Raw genomic sequence first — 23,962 nt, 5'->3', positions numbered from 1 at the left:
TGATAGCCTACAAACAAGTTAATAATCTTACATCAAGTCATTTCCCCAGTAATGAAGATGCTATCAGCACATAACTCAGCAAAACAGCTTCCTCAGGCACTAGTCTAAAAAATTGTCGTTTAAAAATTTAAATAAACATCATTTACATTAGGGATAGGGATTAAAGACTATGCTTATCATGATGAAAAACATATATACATTATAGTTTCTGTGTTATGGAAGTGCATTTAACTTTTTGAACTTTGAGATTTGGAAGCAGAATGTAATCAGCTTACTTTCATTTAAGTATTCAACAATGTACACACGACGAGAAAATGGCTATTAAGAGAGCCATAAGTCCTAGTGAGTCTGGCCAACAAGTTACTTCCTTCAGCAATTAAAAATAATGTAGCCAAATATATAACTTATAAATCACTGGCAGTGGTTATTAGTTACATAAAAACTATCTTTAAAGAAGAAATATTAATAGCTAAAGTTAAATGAAACAAACAAAAAACAAGCAATTACTATCCACTGGAATAAAAGCCTGTTCTGAAAAAGACAGAAAACTAGTTGTGAAGGTCCAAGATAATTTTCAGATTGGTATATCCTTAATATGTAAGAAAAAAGAATCCTAGAATTTATCTACCCATTCATTTAAGTTTTCTCAGGCAATTTCATCCATACCCAATGCCAGACCAATGAGACATATGTTAAATTAAATACCTGCTCAGATGTTCATATATTCAGAGGATTCCCCTGATCATTCAATCTAAAAAAGCCCTTGTCACTACCCTAAACACACTTCTTTTTTTTAAGTTTACTTATTCATTTTTTGAGAGAAAGAAAGAGACAGAGTGTGAACGGGGAAGGGGTAGAGAGAGACAGGGAGACACAGAATCCAAAGCAGGCTCCAGGCTCTGAGCTGTCAGCACAGAGTCGGACGTGGAGCTCGAACTCATGAACTGTGATACCTGAGCTGAAGTTGGATGCTCAACTAACTGAGCCACCCACACGCCCCAGGAGAGAGAGAATCTTAAGCAGACTCCATGCCCAGCACAGAGCCCAACATAGGGCTTGATCTCATGACCCTGGGATCATAACCTGAGCCAAAATCAAGAGTTGGACACTTAACCAACTGAGCCACCCAGGTGCCCCTAAACACACTTTATTTTAATTCATAGCACTTACTACCTGCTGACATTATATACCTCTATATTTCCTATCTGTCTAGACTAGAAATAGAGCATAAGCTCGGTGAGCAGAGACTATCTGTCATGTTCACTGTTGTACCCTTAGCATTGAAATGGTGGTTGATATAATGTAGGCTCAACCTTGTCCTCTTCTGAGCTCTACACGGAGATACCCAATGGCTTATTCTACATCTCCATCTAAATGGCTCTTTAGTACCTAGAATTCAACATTTCCAAAAGTGGACTATGATCTATGCCCAACCCCAGCCCTAATGACAATAGCAGAAGTCAGTAATGGAATCACTCACTAATCACCGGGCAACCTGAGCCAAAAACTTAGAAGTCACCCTTGATTCCCCCCTTTCCCTAACCCACCAAGTCCAACGAGCAACCGTCTTTTCATTTCTATCTCAATTTGGCACTCTTCTCCACCTTCAAACGTCATTCAAGCCATCATTATCGTGAACCTAACTACTACAATACTCACCGTTATTTCCTGCTTCTTATCAACTCTAAATTCTTTTTTTAAAAGATCATCATCACGCTTACAACTCTTAACTGGCTTCCCATTATTCTTCAAATAAGAAACAAAATCTTTAACATGGTCTTTGGCCCTGTCTCCTTTTACATGCTCACGAATAAATCATTAAAACAAAAACAACTAGCCTCTTATTTTGACAATAACATGGATTTACCTTCACGGTATTTAGTAAAATTAACCTTCTAGGAATCAAACACATGAAAAATAACAAATCTGAGATTTTAAAGTTTTGTTACATTCATAACCTAAATGTTTTCATTTCATATTAAAACACTTAGGGGCACCTGGGTGGCTCAGTCAGTTGAGCGTCCGACTTCGGCTCAGGTCATGATCTTGCAGTTCATGGTTTCCAGCCCCGTGTAGGGCTCTGTGCTGACAGCTCAGAGCCTGGAGCCTGCTTCGGGTTCTGTGTCTCCCACTTTCTGCCCCTCCCCCACTCATGCTGTCTCTGTCTCTCTCTTTCAAAAATAAACAAACATCAAAAAAAAAAAAAACAACACATTTAGTCAACTGTTCTTCTACGATACTCACTGGGCATCCATGTCTGCAGGTGCAAATATAAAAATATGCCTCAAATACATTAGTTTAAAAAAAAAAGACACGATATGGAATGGTGTGTAGAGTATAATCTTTCTGTATTTAAAAAAAAATCAGGGAGGGGGCTAGATACAGATATATATGTAGATAAATTGACGGTTAAAGGATAGGGAAGATTTCTTGAAACTTACCTCCTTCTTTACATTGTTCAAATATAATTTTCATTTTTTATTTTTATTATTTTATATATATGCTATACATCATTTATAAAACGTATATTTTACTACTTTGTATAAAGTATTATTATGTATGTTTTACTTTTATAATTTTTAATAATATTTTTAAAAGATTTATCAAAGAAAATTAGTATTAGTTCAATTGAAATAAAATTTCCATGTTTACTGTCCCTCACGTTTCATCAGAAACAAAATAAACCTGATGGGATTTAATCCCTCTAAACGAAGTCAAAAATTAGGAAGCAAGAAAATGGCTCTTCAGCAGCTACATATAAAGTTTTTCTAGCCACCATCTCCCTGATGACAAAATCTAACAGAAAAATAAAAGGTCCAAGTTATGATCCCATTTAGCTTAGAAATACAGAAGAGATCCAATTTGATCCCACCTAATCCCTATGTATGAAAATTAAACTCAGGGGCGCCTGGGTGGAGCAGTCGGTTAAGCGGCCGATTTCAGCCAGGTCACGATCTCGCGGTCCGTGAGTTCGAGCCCCGCGTCGGGCTCTGTGCTGACAGCTCGGAGCCTGGAGCCTGTTTCGGATTCTGTGTCTCCCTCTCTCTCTGCCCCTCCCCCGTTCATGCTTTGTCTCTCTCTGTCCCAAAAATAAATAAAAAACGTTGAAAAAAAAAAAAAAAAAAAAAAGAAAATTAAACTCATTCTTACCTCGATTTGACAATCTCTTTTTCATATATATCTTCAATGACCTGTTATCAAAAATATAAAAATGTTTAATATTTCAAACATTTTTTTATCCTAAATTGATAGTTTTCTATTACTGAGTTACTGAGATTACACAAAATAAGTTGGTTTAGGATATCAAATACTAATGAAATAATAATTAAGAGATCTATATAATCTCATCACATTCCTCAAAATGTAAAATAACAGAAAGCAAAGTTGTAGAAGAAGATAAATAATAAAATATGTCTACATAAAAAGATTCGTATAAACAATCATTAAACGATATATTCAAGGCGGCTCTATTGTGAACGTCTAAGATGACTTATTCATAATATTTCTAGGAAAAATAAAAATTCACAAATAAGAATATTCTAAAAAACTTAAAAGTGTATGTTATCAGACTCCATCTAAGAATCATAACAATGTACTTTCAAAAGCCAGACAGTAAACTAGAAGTGTGAAGACATAAAAGAAGCAGATTACAAGTTGGTTTTCCAAATACACACAATAAAGCCTCAGAATTTCAATTCTTTTGGGTTAGTGAGGCCAGGATGCTGTGATACTTCAGAAATCAGCATTGATGTTGGAAGCCTGGTTCAAATCACCCATTTTCATTGCAGATAGCTAGAAACCTTGCCTAGGACAGCTCTAAGGCTCACTTTCCCAATCTACAAAAGTATCCCACAGGGTTGCTATAAATAAGATACCACATGTAAAGAATTTAGTGCAAATGTTGGCATATGGTGAGTCTTTAACAACAGTTACCAACAGAAGTAACAGAAATGCTACTAATAATAGTTTAAAAAATCCTACTGTAAAATTATGAAGTCCTTTAACATGGTCATATATTTTACTGTAGCTATAATATCTTTTAACTGCTCAAAGTTATTTGTCACGTAAATGTGGGTGATAGAGGGAGGAAGACAGTGAGGCAAACAAGTCTTATTCAATTTAGAAAAAATTTCTGTTATTGCTTTTCTTTTTATAAAAATTCAAATTAAATAATAAAATGAAAGGCATAATCTTTAAATACCAACCTACAATAAAGTTCTTCTAAACAGATATACATAACTTTATTCAGTATTATAACTAGTGTTAACTAAAATGATCTGGATATAATCTTTGAAAATCTAAATATAGAGCTGAGCCTGGGTGGCTCAGTCAGTTAAGCATCCGACTTCAGCTCAGGTCATGACCTCACGGTTCACGGGTTTGAGTCCCGTGCTGGGCTCTGTGCTGACAGCTCAGAGCCTGGAGCCTGCTTCAGATTCTGTGTCTTCTTCTCTCTCTGCCCTTCCCCTGCTCGTGCTCTCTCTCTCTCTCTCTCAAAAATAAATAAAAACATTTTTTAAAAATTAAAAAAATAAAAATATATGAAAATCTTAACAATTAGGTTCAACTCAATCTAGTTGCATCATTAAAATATTCTTGTTATTAGTGAAAAATGACCCTAGGAACCCCCAGACAACATATACAAACACAAACACATACAAACAGCATATAAAATAAAGCAATTCTGGTAGTAATTAGAGTGATTAACACATACATGTTTATGAATACCTCTCGACGAATACAGGGATTGCAGGCAAAACAAAAATATATTTACAAATGAAACATTTAAGCTCAAATAATGTAAGAAATTTCTGGTTAAGGGGCATCTAGGTGGCTCAGTCGGTTAAACGTCCAACTTTGGGTCAGGTCATGATGGTTAGTGAGATCGAGCTCCACACTGGGCTCTCTGTTGTCAGTGCAGAGCCCACTTTGGATCCTCTGTCCCCCCCTCTCTCTTTCTGCCCCTCCTGTCTCTCTCTCTCTCTCAAAAATAAAGTGTTAAAAATTAAAAAAAAAAAAAAACAAAACAACTTTTCGGTTAAGTTCAGTTTTACCAAGTGTGCCTAAAGCATCACAACTCAATTTACAATGGCAGAACCTAAAGGGAGTCTTCATTAGCTGACCCTTGAATAATGGTGCCAATCCCCCACACACTCAAAAATTCATGTATAACTTTGGACTTTCCCCAAATTTAACTACCAATAGTCCACTGTTGAACGAAAGACTTACAGATAACATAAACAACACATTTCATATGCTATATATATTATATACTGTATTCTTACTGTATCATATACTGTATGTTATATACAGTGTGTATATATATATATATATATATATATATAGTATATACTGTATGCTTACTGCATATACTGTATTACACACTGCTAGAAAAAAAGAAAATGCTACTAAGAAAACCATAAAGGGGGAGCCTGGTGGCTCAGTTGGTTAAGCATCCGACTTCGGCTGGGTCATGATCTTGCGGTTCGTGAGTTTGAGCCCTGCATCAGGCTCTGTGCTGACAGCTCAGAAAGTGGAGCCTGCCTCAGATTCTGTGTCTCCTTCCCTCTCTGCCCGTCCCCTGCTTGCACTAGTTTTTCTCTCTCTCTCTCTCTCTCAAAAATAAACATTAAAAAAAAATAAGGAAGAGAAGATACATTTATAGCACCATACTGTGGATGCATATATACATACATGTATACACAGACCCATGTAGTTCAAATTTACGTTGATCAAGGGTCAATACTTGTTAAATGGCATTCAATGTTATCTGTTTCATTTAAAGATCTCTCTTTTAAGAATCTATTTCAGGGGCTCCTGGGTGGCTCAGTCAGTTAAGTGTCTGACTCTTGATTTTTGGCTCAGGTCATGATCTCATGGTTGGTGAGATCAAGCCCTGCATCCAGCGCAGTGCTGACAGTACAAAGCCTGACTGGGATTCTTTCTCTCTGACCCTCCTCAGCTCCACACAAGCATTCATATGCTCTCTCTCAAAAATAAGCAAAAATAAATTAACAAAACAAACAAACAAAAGAAAACAAAACATTTCAATGAGAATGAATCCTACATTTAGGAATTTTTGTTTTCATTTATCCTAAATTGTTCCAGTTGAACCATAAGTCCATTCCCTTATTTAAATATTACTGGTCTTTAGTTATCTAATCCTCTACCCTAAACAACTCCCACTGCTTCCACCAGTTTTACAAATTTTTATCTCAGTTCATCAACCTAAAAATTAAAAAAATATATATCTTCTATCCTACATGTACTGTCAAAAATTGTACAGAAATTCCTGTATATTTACAAAGATATTCATTACATGGTCATTATAATAATAATAAATTTAAAATAATCTAAGAATCTATAAACAGGAAAACAAATTATACACACAATTTTTGAAAAGCTTAACACAGTAAAATGACAGTAGAGGTGATCTCTGGGTAGTGATTTTTATTTTCTAATGTGTAACTTCTACATTTTCCAAATATTCTAACATGAGTAATTGTTAGTCTGATAATTAGAAAAGTGTAATTTGAACTTAAAAAGAAATCATGGAATGCTTCTGTTGAATTAGCCCTTAAAAAAAGAGATACAAAGAACGTACCTATTCAAAAAGAATGTTGTAAACCAAAAATACTTACCTTTATATCAAAAGGTGATTTTTTCTTGATATGCGGAGCCCAGTATTTACATGCTAACTGCAAAAGTAAATAGTATAAACAATAAGTCACAGGTTCATATCATTGTCGAGCACAAAGACTGAGATCATATATCAATAAGCTATTTTTTAACAAACACTACAGGCACTGGGGGACAGAGTAATTCTACTTTCTAAGAGGACTATATGGGCAAGAAGGCCAGTTAGCATCCTTGGCCCCAGCCCACTAAATGCCAGTAAGGCCCTGCACTGCACTCTGTCATTGTAATTTTAAAAAACAAAATATACTTTTCTAATCACCGCTAAAGAAATGGTAGGACCCAATTAATAACCACAGTCAAATATCTTCAGCTAGAGATAAGAAAACCCAGGAACCTCCTAGAAAGAACACCCTAGAACCTACAGATTAAGTGAGCTACCCAAGATTACAATTAGTTAAGAGTTGAGCCAGTATTAGAAAAACAGATTCAAAATCTTCAGTTATATGTATAAAACAATAACCTTCAAGTGATTAGTGGACACATGTAACAAAACCTAAAAAGTTATCTATAAGCGGATTATTACAGAGAATAAAAGAGCTGGTATACTTTAACAGATTTGGTTTCACTTGGAAATTGTGAATTCTAAACACATACATTCAATATTTCCAGACATTTAGTTGGATTGCATAATATTATATTCAAGAAAAAAGTGGTTTTATTAATATATGTTTTTTAAAGAAACTCAACTACAGGGGTGCCTGGGTGGCTCAGTCGGTTAAGCATCCGGCTTCAGCTCAGGTCATGATCTCACGGTCCGTGAGTTCAAGCCCTGCATCGGGCTGTGTGCTGACAGCTCAGAGCCTGGAGCCTGTTTCAGATTCTGTGTCTCCCTCTCTCTGACCCTCCCCCGTTCATGCTCTGTCTCAAAAATAAATAAACGTTAAAAAAAAAAAAAATTTTAAAGAAACTCAACTACAATCTCTTCAAAAATGAAAACTCTAGCAAGCACAAAGACTCAATATATTCATAAAAAAGTGAATCTGCACAGGGTCTAGTGTATTGGAGGAACTCAAATAATAGCTGATGGACTGATGCATGCATGTAGGCATGTGTGCATGGATGAATGAACAAATAAAATAAAATCTGAAATGGTTACCTCTTCTGTGAAGCTTTCCTCAACCCTACCTGATGGTGATAATTACTTCTGAACTCTACTGAATAGTCTTGTGTTTCTGTATTATTATTTGATTGCTTATCTAGCTTTCCTGCCCACTTAACTGGAACACTTATGAGATGGGACCCATGTCTTTTTTGCTTCTATAGCTAAGCACTTATCACAGTAAACACACTCAAAGGGCCTTTCAAGCAGTGAGGACACTGGTCTTGACCAAGTCTCTCCAAACCAGTAAAATAACGGCCCACTTATGTGATACCTTACTAAACTATCAATCACCCTCCAACCTGAGAGAAAACACTTCACCCTCAGTTATTCTATGCTAGTCTCATTTCCTTATTCCACCGCCTATGACATCTAGCCATCTTTTCTTTACCTCATACCATCAAGAGAACTGAATCTGCTCTGTTTTTATGATTCAGGGTCTTCCAAACAAATATGTAAATCTTATCTTCTGATCCAAACTGCTTACTGTAAATATATGATACAGCTTTTCCCTTAGGGTGTAACCTGTGACCTCTCCAACACTACCACCTCCAGGAATATACTGCCCTCCCCAACACTCTCCAGCCTCACGCAAAATAGAAACTCTTCCCAATTCCCACTTAGCATAGCCGCTCTCTCCTCTCAAAAATAAATATTTAAAAAAATTAATTAAAAAAACCCCAAACTACTGTATTGAGAATGAAATCCAAACTTATCTCAGCCTCCAAGTGTATATGATCTGATCCCTACATACTCTCATTTCATACCATTCTCTTACTTTTTAAAAAAAATTTTAAAGTTTATTTTTTTATTTTGAGAGAGAGACAGCATGAATCGGAGAGGGGAAGAGAGAGGAGAAAGAGAATCCCAAGCAGACCCTGCACTGTCAGCACAGAGCCTGAAGTGGGGCTTGAACCCACTAAACTGGGAGACCATGACCTGAGCAGAAACCAAGAGTGGGACACTTAACTAACTGAGCCACCCAGGTGCCCCTCTCTCCTGTCTCTTATGTTTGCTATCCTGGCCTTCTTGATATTCACACCACAGGGCATTTGCACTTGCTATTCCCTGGACTGTTTTCCTGTTCTTCCCAAAACTGGCTCCTACTTTGCAGTTAGGTCTTAGCTCAAATGTCACCTCAGCTAGGACTTTCCTGACTGCCTTTCATACACCCCACCCCCATCACTGTCACAACGCCGTTTCATTTTCCTGACAGCACTTATTACTGTTTGAAACTATACTGCACCTTTGTCTGACTCATCTCTGTAAAATGCAAACTTCTTAAAATGAAGAAACTAATAAACGGCTTTAACCACAAAATGCAGGTAAATGGGAAAAGGGAGATCTAATCTAGTTAAAGTTGTCAGGAAAGCTACTCCAAAGTAACGTAGATGGATGACAATGAATTAACCATATAAAGGAAGGTGGGAAAAGATGAGGATTCTGAGCAGAAGGAACAATGCTGAAAGACCAGGAGGTAAAAGCATGGCAAATTCAAATACAGGCAGTTCAGTGTGGCTGAAGCAGAGTTAGAAAGAGAGAGAAAAATGGATGTAAGCACAGGCCAATACTTTGAGGGATCCTAGTCATTACCCTAAGGAAAATTATAACTCTTTAAAGATTTTAAGAAGGTAAGTGATATGATCAGATTTGCATTTGCGTAAAATCACTGACAGCAATATGAGCAATATGAAGAATGGGCTGGAGGAGAGCAAGAGGAAAGACAAAAGATTTGGATGCCTAAGTCCAGAGAGAAAACAAGGGCGACCTGACTTAGTCTACAGAGAAGCAGACAGATTTAAAAGATACTTAGAATAGAAACATGTAAAATGTAAAGATTAGTTATGCTGCTGAGGGCCACAGGGCTGTTTCCCTAATTACAGCCAACCGCGGTTCACAATGCAACACAGTAAACAGGTTGTAAATGCACGCTCTCGGATAAAACGATTGCTTTCGTCACAGATGCATCTACTTGGAGCAGGTGTCTTGTCAGACTCTCATCACTCCACTCAAAGCCTAAGTTATTCTACGGCTAAGAAAAACCCTATTCCGCCCTCTCTTAGCCATTATCTCTGCTACGAAACTTTGCCAGTCTCAAATAGGCTAGGGTGCTGTTTCTTCTGCGAAGAAACGAGTGAATGAAGCGACGAACGAATGCCTCCTGGGTGCTCCCAGTCCCAAGGAAAATCCTACCCCCCAGGACTTGGGGCCTCGACATCTCCTCCCTTCACACACACCAGAGTCGCCCAAGCGCACCTGCGTTACGAACTCCGCGTTGATCTGGGACACAGTAGGAGCCACGATTTTCTTGGGCTGAGCAGGGGCCGCCATGGCAGCACTCTTACTACGCTCCAGTGGTAAGGAAAGGTCCGTAGGAGGAACGGTGAACCCGATACACTTCCCGTAACAGGCAGCCACGGCTGCCTAATTCCCCGAAGCAAGGGCCAGCCAGCCAGTAGGTCCTCAGCCTTCACAGTCCCACAAGAAACGCGTACAACAGCCCGTACATTTCCCCGGAAGCGGAACTGAACAGGGCCGGAAGTTCGTGTAGGCGTTGGGTCTGAGCTAGAGAAAGCAGGGGCTTCGGCCTCCTCCGCATGCTCCCCCTAGCGGACATCTGAGAGAACACACCCAGCAGTCTGGACCGGGTCTCAGTGATAAATCTCAGGTAGGTGGTGTTGTGAGGGTTTTTCGTGGTAGAGTTAGTTGCAGAGGAGGGGGGAGACTTGACGAGGGGGTTCTCTCCACCCTAAAAAAAAAAAAGAAAAAAAAAACCAGCCTGGTATGCAGGGCTCAGTTTTAACTGTTTTTAACAGATTCATGGAGGTATATAAGTTGACATACAATGTACTGCATGCACAGATTTAGGGTGTAAAATTTGATCCGTTTTCAGTCATACGTCCGTGAAACCATCACCAAAATCAAGATAATACGCATATTCAACGCCCCTCAAAGTTTCCTCATGACTTTTGCAATCCATCCCTGTCGCCCAGATAAGGGGCTAAGAGGTTCGTGACTGAAGAGGCAATGGAGGAAGTAGGTGTAAAATGCATTTTCAACATAAAGGAAAAAAATATAACAGTAACCTGAGAACAGATAAGACTGACGTTGTTTGTCTTAAGGGGTATCTCTTTTTACGCTAAGCGCAGTGGAAATTTTTGATTGCCTATCCTCCCTTCTTTCCAAACACAACTTCAAATTTAACCATTATCCATATCCATACTGTTTTATATTGTATATGTAAAATAGAAAACATAAAAAGATGCATTCCCTTGCTTTCCAGAAGCATGTAGTTTTGTTCAGTGATTCTCAAAGGGTAGTAGTCTCAATATAGCAATAACAGCTAACCTGCATAAGTGCAAATTCCTGGGCCCAACACCAGACATCAGAAACTCTGAGGGTGCGGTTTAGTAATCTGTGCTTTTAACAAACCCTTTACATGATTTCAGTGCACACTAAAGTTTAAAAACCACTGATCAACAGTGACAAGAGAGTTATGAACGAAAAGCAGTGCGAGCATAGGGGATGGAGTGTTTAAGGCAAATCAGAAAAGCTTCTGAAGGAAGTTGTAACATTTAAGTTCAAACTCAAAGCATGAGTAGAAACTTGCCAATGTATATGCAAAATATTATGTGTTCCATATTCATTTAATAATACCATGGTGCCATTTTTCTTTTCAGTTCTTTCCCCCTCCTAATGCTAACAGAACTCCAGCAGTTAGCCCTGAAACTTAAGCTCTTCTAACCAGCAACAGAAAGCTCGACAAGATAGGAATTAAATGTTCTTTCCCTGATTGTAAAGAGCAGATATTCTGTACCATCAAACACACCTTGGGGTGCTTGGCTGGCTCAGTAGGTGGAGCATGGATTCTTGATTTCAGAGCTTTGAGTTTGAGCTCCTGTGTTCAGTGTAGAGATTACTAAAACAAACAGTAGTCCTTGAAAATGTTATTTCTAACAAAAAATTCTCATAAGTTACCTAGACTTCGAAATTGTTGCTATGTCTTAAAACTGCAGTTCTAATAGGTTGTCTTCTGTAACATGTAAATTGAAATATTTTCAGGGTGCCTGGCTGACTCAGCCAGTAGAACACGTGACTCTTGATGTCAGGGTTGTGAGTTCAAGCCCCATGTTGGGATAGAGATTACTTAAAAATAAAAAATAATAATAATAAGTCAGTTCATCATTTCAAAAAAAGTTTTCTGCAAGCCAGTTTTAAACTTTAGTTTTCCCCATAATTATGGAAAACCAAATAAAATCCGGCTCAACTAAATTTAATCTTTGAGTAGAGTGTGAAAGTCTATATCTAATTTAAAATAATAGTAGGTAAACCAGATGGAGACAAGAATATACATGGGAGGAACAAATTCTGTATTTCTTTAGTACAAATCTGGAAAGGAAGGGCAGAGGATAAATGGTTAAGCAGGTAGATCATGTGACATGAAATGGAGTTAACATATCCTTTTGTAGGTGATAAGAAGGTATCAGGGGCTCCTGGCTGGCTCAGTCGGTTAAGCATCCGACTTCAGCTCAGGTCATGATCTCGCAGTTCATTAGTTTGAGCCCCGCATCGGACTCTGTGTAGACAGCTGAGTCTGGAGCCTGCTTCAGATTCTGTGTCTCCTTCTCTCTCTGCCCCTCCCCTGCTCAATCTCTCTAAAATAAATAAACATTAAAAAAAAAAAAAGAAGCTATCAAAGAAATGTAATAAAAAGGAAAAGTAAAAAATAAGTTGGGGCACCTGGGTGGCTCAGTCAAATGAGCGTCCCACACTCCTTTTGGCTCAGGTCACGATCTCATGGTTCCGGGGTTCAAGCCCCATGCTGTTAGCGTGGAGCCTGCTTGGGGTTCTCTCTCTCCCCCTCTCTCTCAAAATAAATAAATACACTTTAAAAAATAGGTAAAAATGGAAATGATTAAATATCCATGTTAGGAAATTCAGTGTAGAAGGTGGATTGGAGTGGGCCCAGGAAAGTGTTTGGCAATTGGTACCTTATGCCAGTATTATGTGATTTTCCCTTTTTAAAGAAAAAAAAAGTCCAAACTGTATAATTTGAAAGTTTATTTTTAAAATATTCTGAAATTTGAATTCTCCAAGACTCTTAATCACCATCTACTTTCCTTCAACACACACACATTTTGTCCTAAAATTGTTGGCCCTACTGCAGTACAAAACAAGAAACAATAATTCCACTAACTCAGCCAATCAAACTACTTCAGGAAGTAATCATGCTATAGCCTGGAATCACCAAAACAAAAAAATTTTAATAAATCTCCTTAAAGATATTTATAAAGTTTATTTTTTCAGAAAACCAAAGTGATTGATTCAACAATACCAACAGTTCTAGCATGCAGCAAATCATGTAACATCTAATGTTTAATCTTCTTATGGATGTATACAGTTTACTTTCATTCCTATAAAGTTTCCACAAGAAGCTTGCAATGATAAAGGTAAATAAGTATTTTGTTACAGGTACTTCAAATAGCACTACAGTACATCTTTGACAAAATTTGTACAATATTCCAACTTTCAATATGAAACAGCTTAAAAAGGCATGGGCCAAAAAAAAGTATAGTAGTTATCACTTAAGTAAAGAAAGTCTAATAATCATACAAGCACAACACTATTAGAACTCTCCCTGTTTGGGTTGGGAAAGGACTAAATGAGACATTTACTTCAAATAAAATTACATAAATAGTTTTGGAAAATCCCAAAATACATAACTTCAGACGAAAACCCCTTGAACCTATATTCTTGGAAAACAGGAACTAGTTATTCCTTGTTTTTATGCAATAGGTATGTTCTTGAAAAGTTTTGTGTACAGCAAATTCTGTAAACCATCATGTTGCCTGCACTGGAGGAACATATCTGAAGGAAATTTAAGATAAATTATTCTTTAAAACATGATTCTCCTGCACATTTATACATCACTGAGCATTCTCTGTACTGTTGTTTTATGTCTGTGTATTAAACCCAAGGTTCTCAAAATGCGTTTGGAAAAGAAGATACCAATGTCCCCTCCTCTCTCCTGCTACACAAAGACAATTTTTAGAGTATGACACAGAGCTTACAAAGCAAAGAATGTTCATTTTATCCATTCTCAATAGAGGGCTTGCCACTATATTTGTGACAGGACAAATACCCACCTGTTCTTTTAGAAAGCTAATGGTTATTTTCTTTAATTACTAAGAAATCTCATTCTTAAAGATTTTACTAAAAAATGGCAAATATGAAGGACAATTTGTGATTGTGTAAGTCTTTTATAGCTTAAGATTCAATATTTCCCAAATAATGACAGTGCTGTTTAGAAAAAGGATACCCTCAATTCTGCAAGCACTTTATTCCTATATGGGAATAATTACCTTACTTATCAAAACAATTTATGAATTATCAAAATAATGTTCTTTAGCATTAGACTCTTGCAAGAAACATAGACTTAAAAACTAGAACTAGACCTGGGACATCTGGGTGGCTTAGTTGGTTAAGCCTCTGACTTTGGCTCAGGTCATGATCTCACAGTTCATAGTTTTGAGTCCAGCATTGGGCTCTGTGCTGACAGCTCAGAGCCTGGAGCCTGCTTCAGATTCTGTGTCTCCATCTCTCTCTCTGCCCCTCCCCCACTCATGCTCTCACTCTCTCTCAAAAATAAATAAACATTAAAAAAAATCAAAAAGAAAATAAACTAGAACTGGACCTAGTCCTTGCCATTTGATCAAACTTAACAGATTTACTTAAGTCATATAACCACCCAATGCATGAGGCATTAAAACAAAGTTTTACTAAAGTAAATCAAAGTCTTAGGGAGATGCAGATCTAAAGGGGAGTCTTAAGTCTACAGCTACTGCTGTCAATCACCAAGTAAATAGATGAATTGCATTTATTCCTCTGAAAAGATAACATTGCATACAGAACATCAAAGAGATTATGGCACTTGGACAATATTCCTGATAAGTAAACATGGTAAATGTATACAGGTGCATACTAACTTCTCTCCTACTTTTAAATTTGGGAAAAACAGCAAGCTGGGCAAAAAACCAATTCTAATCACTTGTGGAAAAGGAGGTGAAGCTACCAGAATCCTAAGAATAGCTTGCAAAAGACCAATGAAAATAATACTGTGATTTTCTCATCCATCTTCACTTTTACTGCTTTTGTATTTTTTACTTACAAGAGAAAAAAATTTTGCAATGGAATTTGAGCCATAGGTGGACAAAATTATGCTTTCGTGTGAAATATAAAACAAGTAAAAGGTAGTGGGGCTATTTGCTGCAGCTAAAAACCAATTTTTATCTCTCAGTCTTAAGGAGATGGCATGCCTTAAGGAATAAGTCCTTTAAAAAAAAAAATGAATGAACTGAGTTATTGTACCACATCTTGGATTTATATTTTCAGTACAGCCAAAGTATATATTAAAATAAAATAAATGCTTACTGTGTGGCATCAAACCATGTTCTTCCCCCTAAATTTAATTTGGCTGTTCCTAAAACATCCTATTAATTTTCTACATACTGTATCTTGCTTCCTACTATGCAGAACAAGCAACTGCCTATGAAATCACCCAACCTAGTGAAGGCCTTTTGGTAAAAATACATTTAAAATGATACAGGCTTTAAGACCAAGATTATCAGAGACTACGAATGTGTTACTGGTTCTGTCAGTTACGTAACTGAATTTGAGAACCACTTTCTCTTGTGGTTAGTCACTCCTTAAAGTGAGTAAGTTGATGTCTCTTCCAATGAGGAGCCTGTCTGAATGTTTTGCCACAGACTGAGCATTCAAATGGCTTCTGCCCTGCGTGAATTAGATAGTGTCTTTCCAGTTTAGATGGAGATCTAAAGCTCTTGGAACAAACGCTGCATTGGTAGAGAAGGCCATCATTCCTCTCCGCCCGCCCTGAATAACCACAACAGTGACCATGATGGCTCTGCTCTGACTGCAAAAGTACACTGGAGAGATAGGGCTGCCTGTTCCTATAGGGGGGACTAAGAATGAAATCCTCCGATTCTGCCTTAACTTTTATTTCTGATATTTGATCTGACTCTGAGGCCTCATATTTTTGGAAACCGGGAGTCTGACATTGTTGGGAAGCATTATAGTTAACATTATCACCTGGATGAATGAGAAGTTGGTTCAAATTTTCAAATTCTACTTGGCAAAGAGATCGTCTATAAGGAATCTTATCAATATGAGTTAATTTGTGTCTTTTTAAATGAGCTGACTGTCTAAAAGATTTCCCACAAACATTACAGCCAAAAGGCCTCTGTCCAGTATGAATTAAATAGTGTCTTTGTAGTTTGGATATAGAAGGGAACACTTTCTCACATTTGTCACAAGGACACATCTTATGTCCAGTATGTAGGTTTTCACTTGGAACTGAAAAACCACACTGAAGCACTTCACAGTTATTAAAGAATTCCTCACCTGATGAACCGTAGATAGATACGTCTTTATTATTTGCTGAATTATCTATAGTTAACATGTTTTCTGTTGTAAGGATACCTTTCAAGTTTTTACCCACATTTTGGTTCTGGAAGTGTTTTTGCCAAGAAAATGGCAAAGTCAATGTTTTCTTCTTTTTATTGCCAACTGTCTTGTATGTTCCATGCTTGCCAAGAGGACCCATAAATGTTCTCTGGGTTTGTTCAGGGCTCTGCTCACCAGAAATAAGATCACAATTTTCCAAGAAATTGTTTTTAAATACTTTTTTCTCAGATCGAAGATTATCTAATTTCTTACCCCCAGCACGTTTAAGTTTAGCCAAGATTTTTTTAACAACGGTTTTATAGTTGTGGCTTCTTTTGAGCCTGCTTGGCATTTTGCCACCTCTGGCAGGAAAACACTTATGTCCATTGAGAATCTGCTCTGATTCAAAACACTCTTCACACTCTGGACACTGAAAAGGGACGATATAAATAGAGTGGACACCAAGTGGATTATTCTCCTCAGATTCACCTAAATCACCATTTTCCAAACTATCCTGCTTTGCATTTAATTTATTAGGCAGCGGGCATGATTCTGGACTCTTCACCTTTAATGAAAGAGTCTGAAAGGTCTTATTCCTGGTATGGATTTGTTTATGCTTCAGAAGTTTGCTTTGAATCTTAAATCCTTTTTGACAAAAACAACATTGAAAAGGTCTTTCTTCTGAATGCGTGAGTTGATGAATTTTTAAATGAGTTGACTGTCGGAAAGACTTACTGCACAGGACACACTTAAAAGGCCTCTGACCAGTATGAATAAGTGCATGCCTATCAAGTTTTGATTGTGATGGAAACATCTTGCCGCAGATCGTACATGCATGAATATTCTTTCTTTTCTTTGTAGGGCTGTATGCAGGATCAGATTTAGAGCACGGGTGTAATGCCCATCTTTCCTCTGTGGTAAAAGTATGATATATCCCATATACCGGCTTTTCTTGCTTGGCCTCCAGCAATCTTCTGACCTGTTTAACGTCATTCTGGTAGGTTTCATTGTGAAGTTGTTGGTGCTTCACAAACGTCTTCAGATTTTTAAAGTGGCGTTGACAAATGCTACATTTAAAAGGCAGATTATGAGTTAGTTGATGTCTCTCCAGATGAACCAGTTGTCTAAAAGTTTTATGACACACATCACATTCAAATGGCTTTTGACCAGTATGAATGAGATAATGCCTAGCTAATTTTGATGGCGTTTCAAAGTGCTTGAAGCAAATATTGCAAATATATGGCCTGTTTCTAGGTAGTTTGTTGGCTACTACACACTGTTGAATCTTTAGCATTTTTAAATTGTTTTCAGCCATCATATTCTTCAGTGATATACTCTGATGAACTCCATGTTCTTAAACTCCACAGATGTCTAAAAATTAAAAATAAAAATGTATTAATTTAAAATTTATCCATATGAAAGAAATAATTTGTCTTTTGGCTAAAGATATTAAGGGTAGAGAGGAACCTGGACTTTTTCTATGTTTATAAGTAAGTTAATAACTATTTTAGATGAATACTTTAGAATCATAAAACTAACTTCATACATAGAAATGATGAGTCTTTAAATTAAAGAAATCTCTAGGTGCGTCTAGCTGACTCAGGAGATAGAGCATAGGACTCTTGATCTCAGGGTTGTGAGTTCAAGACCCAAGTTGGGTATAGAGTTTACTCGAAAAACTAAAATTAGGGGCACCCGGGTGGTTCAGTTGGTTCAGCGTCTGACTTCGACTCAGGTCATAATCTTGCAGTTCCTAAGTTTAAGCCCCACAATGGGCTTTTTGCTGTCAGCACAGAGCCCACTTTGGATCCCATCTCCCTCTCTCTGCCCCTCTTCTGCCTCACTCATGCTCTCTCTCTGTCAAAAATAAATAAACATTAAGAGAGGGAAATTAAAAAAATAAATTAAAAAATATATATCTAAAAATCAATATAATTTAAAGTTGGATTTCTAATTGAGATAATGCATTAAAAGGGGACTGAAATGAATTTCTTAACATTAAATAGACCTTTTAATTCCAATTTTCCTAGTTCTCTAGTAAGTAGCTTTGTCAGTATTTGTTTTGTCATTAAAAAAAATTAATCTAGACAGGTAAGAAGTGTAAGAATTAAAATATAATACTAAAAATAAGATGTATTTGCATTTAATTATAGCATACCATGGGCACAATCTGAGAAGGCAATGTTTCAGATACCAAAGTTGGATTTCTTAGCCACCTCATTAACAGTATTTATTTTTTTATTTTTATTTTTATATAGAGAGAGTGTGAACGGGGCAAAGGGACAGAGGGAGAGAGAGACAGAATCCCAAGTAGGCTCCATGCTCAGCTCAGAGCCTGATGCAGGGCTTGATCCCATGACCCTGGGATCAACGCCTGAGCCTAAATGGAGTCAGCTGCTCAACTGACTGAGTCATCCAGGCGCCCATAACAGTATTTACTTTTAATTACTTCTTTGGACCAACAAAGACAACATGGGCAGCTGGGAGAAAATGGCCCAGATAACTGGAGTTCTAGTCCTAGATTTGCCACCATATGATCTCAGTGGCAGAAAGAAAGAAATACAGATTCTTCATCTCTAAAATGGGGAAAATGCCTCCTGGCCTGCCTACCATATCAAGTTGTTGTGAGAATCATGGAGATAATGCATCTGAATGTGCTGGAAAACTGTGAAGCAATACACAAATGTAAGGTATTACTTAGCTCAACACTAATCAAATTTTAAAGCTTTATCCTCGTCTGCATATTTTTTTAGGGTTTCTACCTAAGAAATAAATACATTAACTAAATTTGTAGTTATGTCTTCTTTGCATTTTGTTGTTCAGCTCTCAAAAGACATGTACAAAAGCAATGAGGCAAATTGGCTACTTCTATATTTATCAATGGTTAAGTAATTTGAAAGTTGAGTGTGGTTCACTTTTCAGACAATATAATAAAAGGATCATTTTGGTCTTGAAGTTAATATGAAGATAAAAATGGTTTCTCCAATATCCCCCTGGAGGACACATTCAAAAGTTTACCAGGTATTTTCACAAAAACCTATCTTCCCTTTTATCAGAAACCAATTTTCTTCTAATCCTTTTACTACCTTAAATAAGGGGATCAGAGATTTTAAAAAAAAAAAAAAAAAAAAAAAGCTCCTCTAGCTTTCTCATCTAATGTATTTTCTCGTTGAGATCCGAAAGTTGATCAATCTACCAGAAACTCCGCGTTCTTCTTTCTGTCAGCTGATCTTGCGAATATTCAACATATATGCTATTTGCTATTAACTGCCTTGTCCTAGAAGACACCTTAAACACAAAGTCACAAACACACCCACTGTGGTTCTCTTCAGCAATGTGAATTAGAAACATGCAAAAAATTCATTTACTAAGCAAGTATCTTCTACCAGTTGCTTTATCTCTGTTTTTCAAAGTGTACATCGCTACCCACTAATGGATTATGAAATCAATATAGTGGGTTATGATCAGCAATTTTGTTTATAAAAAGTAGAATATATCAGATTGTATTACAAATAGTAAAGATAAATACGGTTTTGTGAAACTTCTGTATAAAGATTAAGAAAGTTTGTGAAAGCTGTTCCTGGTGTTATCTCTTCAGACAACACTAGACAGAGGAACCCACAACAAATCAATCACTTTATTCAAAGTAACCAAATAATCTATTAGGTAAGATTGGGGCCCACAGGATGAGACAGGATTACTAAGGAAAGCAACAGTATCTGATTTTCTTCACTTGGCCCATATAACCCCCCAAATTTATCAAAAAATTTAATTAGAGGCCAAATGGAATATGCCACACTAGTCTATGCAAAATAAAAGACTCTGACTACAAGCCACTATATTAATTTACAAAATGTACTATATAACGCAGATATCCATGTTAGCGACAATCAGCTGTTGGTGCTATTAATATGCATTATCACTACACGGAGTTACTGGTGAACAACCTCCAAATCCCTAAACATGCTAACACAGCAACAGTTTTGGGTATTAAAATTAAGTCATGAATCCAGTAAATTGCCAAGAACTTGGCAATTTATTTCATTCCTGTCGAGCTATCAGGTGTCAAGGTGGTCAATTAGGACAATGAGCCAAAATGAAAGTAATAATCAAGCCTTTATTCACTTACTGCCACAGTGTAAGCAAAAGGCAAAACAAGTACTGGTTCCCCAGGGTCCATTGAACAGAACTACACTAGGTGAGGATCAGATGGATGCAGTGCACACAATCATCTTTCTGCAGAGGAGGCCAGAACAAAAAGGCTTCTGCCTCCTCATGGATCTGTGGGCCAGGGGAAGACAAAGGAAGGGAAGACGAAGGAGTGGAAAGGTCCTGAGTCAAAACGGAGAAAAGTACCTCAAGCAAGTCCCTCCCCCCACCTACCCAAAGAGGTCTTGGTGGGCACGGAGGCACCTGGGAAATACTTCAGCCACGATCTTCAGAATGGAGGTACCTGAGCCAACAATGCAATCTAGTATAAGCCTGGGTAGCAGGAGGGAAGGAGTGAGTCCTTGACTGCAACTCCCCCCAGAAACTGGCCATGCACAAGTCTGGTGTGAAGAGGGCAGTTTCCTCCAGAAGGCCAGCCAGCCAAAACCATGCAATTGTCTACAGTCGGGCCTGAAAGATCACACAAAGGATTCTGGCCTACAGCTGACCTCCTCGATTCCTACTGTATAGTTTTCCTCTTTAATAGTTTCCATGGAATACTCTTGAAAAAATCCCACACTTGCACCACATACAACAACCATCTCCGATTCTAACAGGGTTCCTATGCCAGAAAGTGTCTATGGCTGATCACCTACCACTAGCACTAAAACTGTATTCTGTTGTCACTTGCCTTCACACCATGTGGGAAAGCACTTACTGGGAGCCCTGTACTGTTGGAACCATTGGTGGCAACCAGTGATCTCATCTGCTATTTATAAGCCATAGCTTCGGGATCCCCAATGCTCCAAGTGCAGTACCCTATGTACTTACACAGGGTGCATATTAATTTGATAAAGCTCCAAATCCCACTTCAACTGATTCTCTGTGCTCTCAATTGATATTTTTGTTGTTGGTAATCCCAAAGAAGAAACAAACAAACAAGACCAAGCCAACACCATGTTCTTTTTCCTATGTTAAATTGAAAATAAAAAAAGTAAACCTCAGAGGTTCAACCTGAAGATTATTCTGACAACTGCAAGACAACACTCTGTTGGAAGACTGTAAAAAACGATTTAAAAAATTCCAAGACGCTTCCCGACTGAAAGCCTGTTGGTTTTTTACCCTTACCTAACACCATCAAAGCGAAATAAGGATCTCACAAAAAGCAAGTGAACAAAAAAAGACCGGAGAGAAACTTGGATCACTTCCAGCTGGGGAATAATCTCTGGCGACATTGATCACAACCTTTCCTCCTTTGTGGCCGCTTCTGCCCCACTTCCCCTGGCCCACTCTCGTGGCCTTGAACCCTCACCTCTCGTCCCAGAGGGGCTGAAATGGACAGAGGACCCTGACATCTGGCCGTCGCCCTAATCGTCCACAACCAATAAGCACCTAGGGGGTCCAGCCGAATCCAGAGACTGCAAAATCCCACACTAGGAAAGGAAGGGTGAAAACTGCTTTGGCCGCAGCCAGGGGAAAAATGCCACAAGGCGACTCGACCCACAGCAGGGGAAAAGCATCCTTTCTGCGCCTTCCTCTAGGAGACAGACTGCCGTCCCCCATGAGACGCAGTCGGGAGGCGGGGAAGTGGAAAAGGAAAGGGGCTAAGGTCTTGGCGCCCCCGCTATGGGTCCCCGGACACCTTGGAGAGATCGAGGCAGGCCCGACCCTTCCCGAGGATCGCTCCACCTCACACACGGACTCCTCAAGTCCTCCTCACGCACCTGGAGCTGGCACGGACCGGGTAGGCGCGCATCTCAGGGCCCAGACGCCGCGAAGGCTACGGGCGCACGTCCGCAGGGCTGGCGCGGCGACGGGCTGAGCGCGCAGGCGCGGCGCTCGGGAGCGCCCAGGGACGCGGTCCGGCTGGAAACCGGCTCCCCCCACCCCAGGGCCGCCCTTCCTTAGGCGTGGTCTGCCAGGGGGCTGGGTGATAGTGGGTGGGGGCTCCAGAGGTGGGTCCCTACCCCCAGCGCCGCCCACCCCGCAGTGCCCTCGCGGGCGGAAGAGAATAGAAAAGTGGAGAAGGGCGTTTGTTGAGATGGCTCTGACAATTCGAGGAGATGAATGTAAAGTGCTCAACATAGTGCCTAGAGCGTAGTAAGCCCTTAAATAGCTTTATCATGTATTACTTTTTATATTAAACACAACTTTATAAAGTGATAGGATCTCATTTTAAAAATGAGCAAAATGAGGCTGAGGCGATAAGAAACACACCATGTCACACAGCTGATAGATGGTAGAGATGGAATTTGAACACAGGTAGGCTAGTACTAGACCTGAACTTTTAATTCACTACTTCTTCCCAAATTATAGATCATCTCTGTATTGTATGTGGACACAAGTAAGGGTTAAATGTTGTAGTTAAGTTACAGACTTGGGTGGCACATTATTATTGAATAAGATGTTTAAGATGTGAATAAGATCTACCCGAAATTTTAAGTACAAAAGACATTGGAAAATTATTGTGGATTTTTGCAGGTTCAGACTGTAACTGTCTCAGCTTGAGAGATGAGGTCATGAGGACAGGTAACAAGCACATTTTCTTTCAACTGTAAGTAACTTCCTGCATTACTTTTCAAGGACCACTGACAACAAAAATGGTTATTTCTAATGTCGATATACGTTCCTCTATTTAAAAAGGAAAAAGTTGGGCCAGTGAAAAGTAAGTGTCTATTTTCCGTGTGGTAACATGAGGAAATGGCTAATAGAAAATAAGCTTTTGCTTTTTATATAGCAACCTTGGAGGAGTCACATTTGGAAAAGGTTGAAGCCCTTACTTTCAACAGAAGCAGAGACAGAGAGAGGAGGGGAAAACCTTTAGGTGTCCTAAGTACTAACCCCAGTATGGGGACTCTGTGTGTTCAGATAACCCTTGGGGACTTGCTCCATTCTGCAGCTTCTCCTGGAAGTTCAGCTGACTAAACCATGCAAACAATTGCATCCATCACCAGCCACATAAATCCTCAGGAAAGATATGAAACTGTGAGAGAATATTACGTGAGATTTGGAACCAATGGAGGGTGCATTGCCTGCAAAATACATAGGCCTTTGCACCAAGAGCCTGAATTTGGAGTGTGGAACACAGATGAGACATGAATAAGCAATTCTCCAAGGCCACATACCCTACATCATAACTTTCCCCCATTCACTCTGAAAGCCATCTCAGGAGCCTTCTGGGGGAAAAGGAGAAGTTATCACAAATAGGTCATCAGAAAGATTTCACTGATTAGGTAAGATTTGAATGGGGACTCAGCAATGGGTACAATATGGATAAACAGAAACTGTAAGGGCAGGATAGAACATTGTAGGGAGGGATGGTAGAAGTGACAAGGAAAAATGGCAAGACATACCCTTGAGTTAGTATCTTACCTCTGCAACTCACTAGTATATGTCCTCAAAAGTTATTTAACCTTGGGGCACCGGGGTGGCTCAGTTGGTTGAGCATCTAACTTTGGCTCAGGTCATGATCTCAGGGTCCGTGGGTTCGAGCCCCACGTTAGGCTCACTGCTGTCAGCACAGAGCCTACTTCAGATCCTCTGTCCCCCCCT

At 38.6% G+C, this 23,962-nt stretch overlaps 2 protein-coding genes across 3 annotated transcripts in view; both read right to left on the bottom strand.

Moving 5' to 3' along the window:
• Nucleotides 1-16,340, bottom strand: part of AQR (aquarius intron-binding spliceosomal factor) — a 98,959-nt gene extending 82,619 nt beyond the window's left edge. Inside the window, exons 1-4 of the mRNA XM_058738275.1 lie at nucleotides 16,220-16,340; nucleotides 10,055-10,547; nucleotides 6,642-6,698; nucleotides 3,151-3,191 (exon numbers count right to left, since the gene is read on the bottom strand). Coding sequence (XP_058594258.1) covers nucleotides 3,151-3,191; nucleotides 6,642-6,698; nucleotides 10,055-10,129 — 173 coding nt within the window. The 5' untranslated portion in view covers nucleotides 10,130-10,547; nucleotides 16,220-16,340. The remainder of the gene's footprint in view (nucleotides 1-3,150; nucleotides 3,192-6,641; nucleotides 6,699-10,054; nucleotides 10,548-16,219) is intronic.
• On the bottom strand, nucleotides 12,845-23,962 carry ZNF770 (zinc finger protein 770). Of its 2 annotated transcripts, none has more exons than XM_058738277.1 (2): nucleotides 23,783-23,962; nucleotides 12,845-17,632 (listed from the first exon to the last, which is right to left on the bottom strand). In XM_058738277.1, the coding sequence occupies exon 2, from the start codon at nucleotides 17,577-17,579 to the stop codon at nucleotides 15,498-15,500; it is 2,082 nt and encodes a 693-aa protein (XP_058594260.1). In that variant the 5' UTR covers nucleotides 17,580-17,632; nucleotides 23,783-23,962; the 3' UTR covers nucleotides 12,845-15,497. The 2 variants fall into 2 exon arrangements, with proteins under 2 accessions (XP_058594260.1, XP_058594259.1); XM_058738276.1 differs by lacking the exon at nucleotides 23,783-23,962 and adding an exon at nucleotides 22,135-22,256.

This window comes from Neofelis nebulosa, chromosome 7 (genome assembly GCF_028018385.1).
Source record: "Neofelis nebulosa isolate mNeoNeb1 chromosome 7, mNeoNeb1.pri, whole genome shotgun sequence".
NCBI lineage: Eukaryota > Metazoa > Chordata > Mammalia > Carnivora > Felidae > Neofelis > Neofelis nebulosa.
The sequence above is the reverse complement of the archived record's forward strand: the minus strand, read 5'-3'. Positions and strand labels throughout refer to the sequence as shown.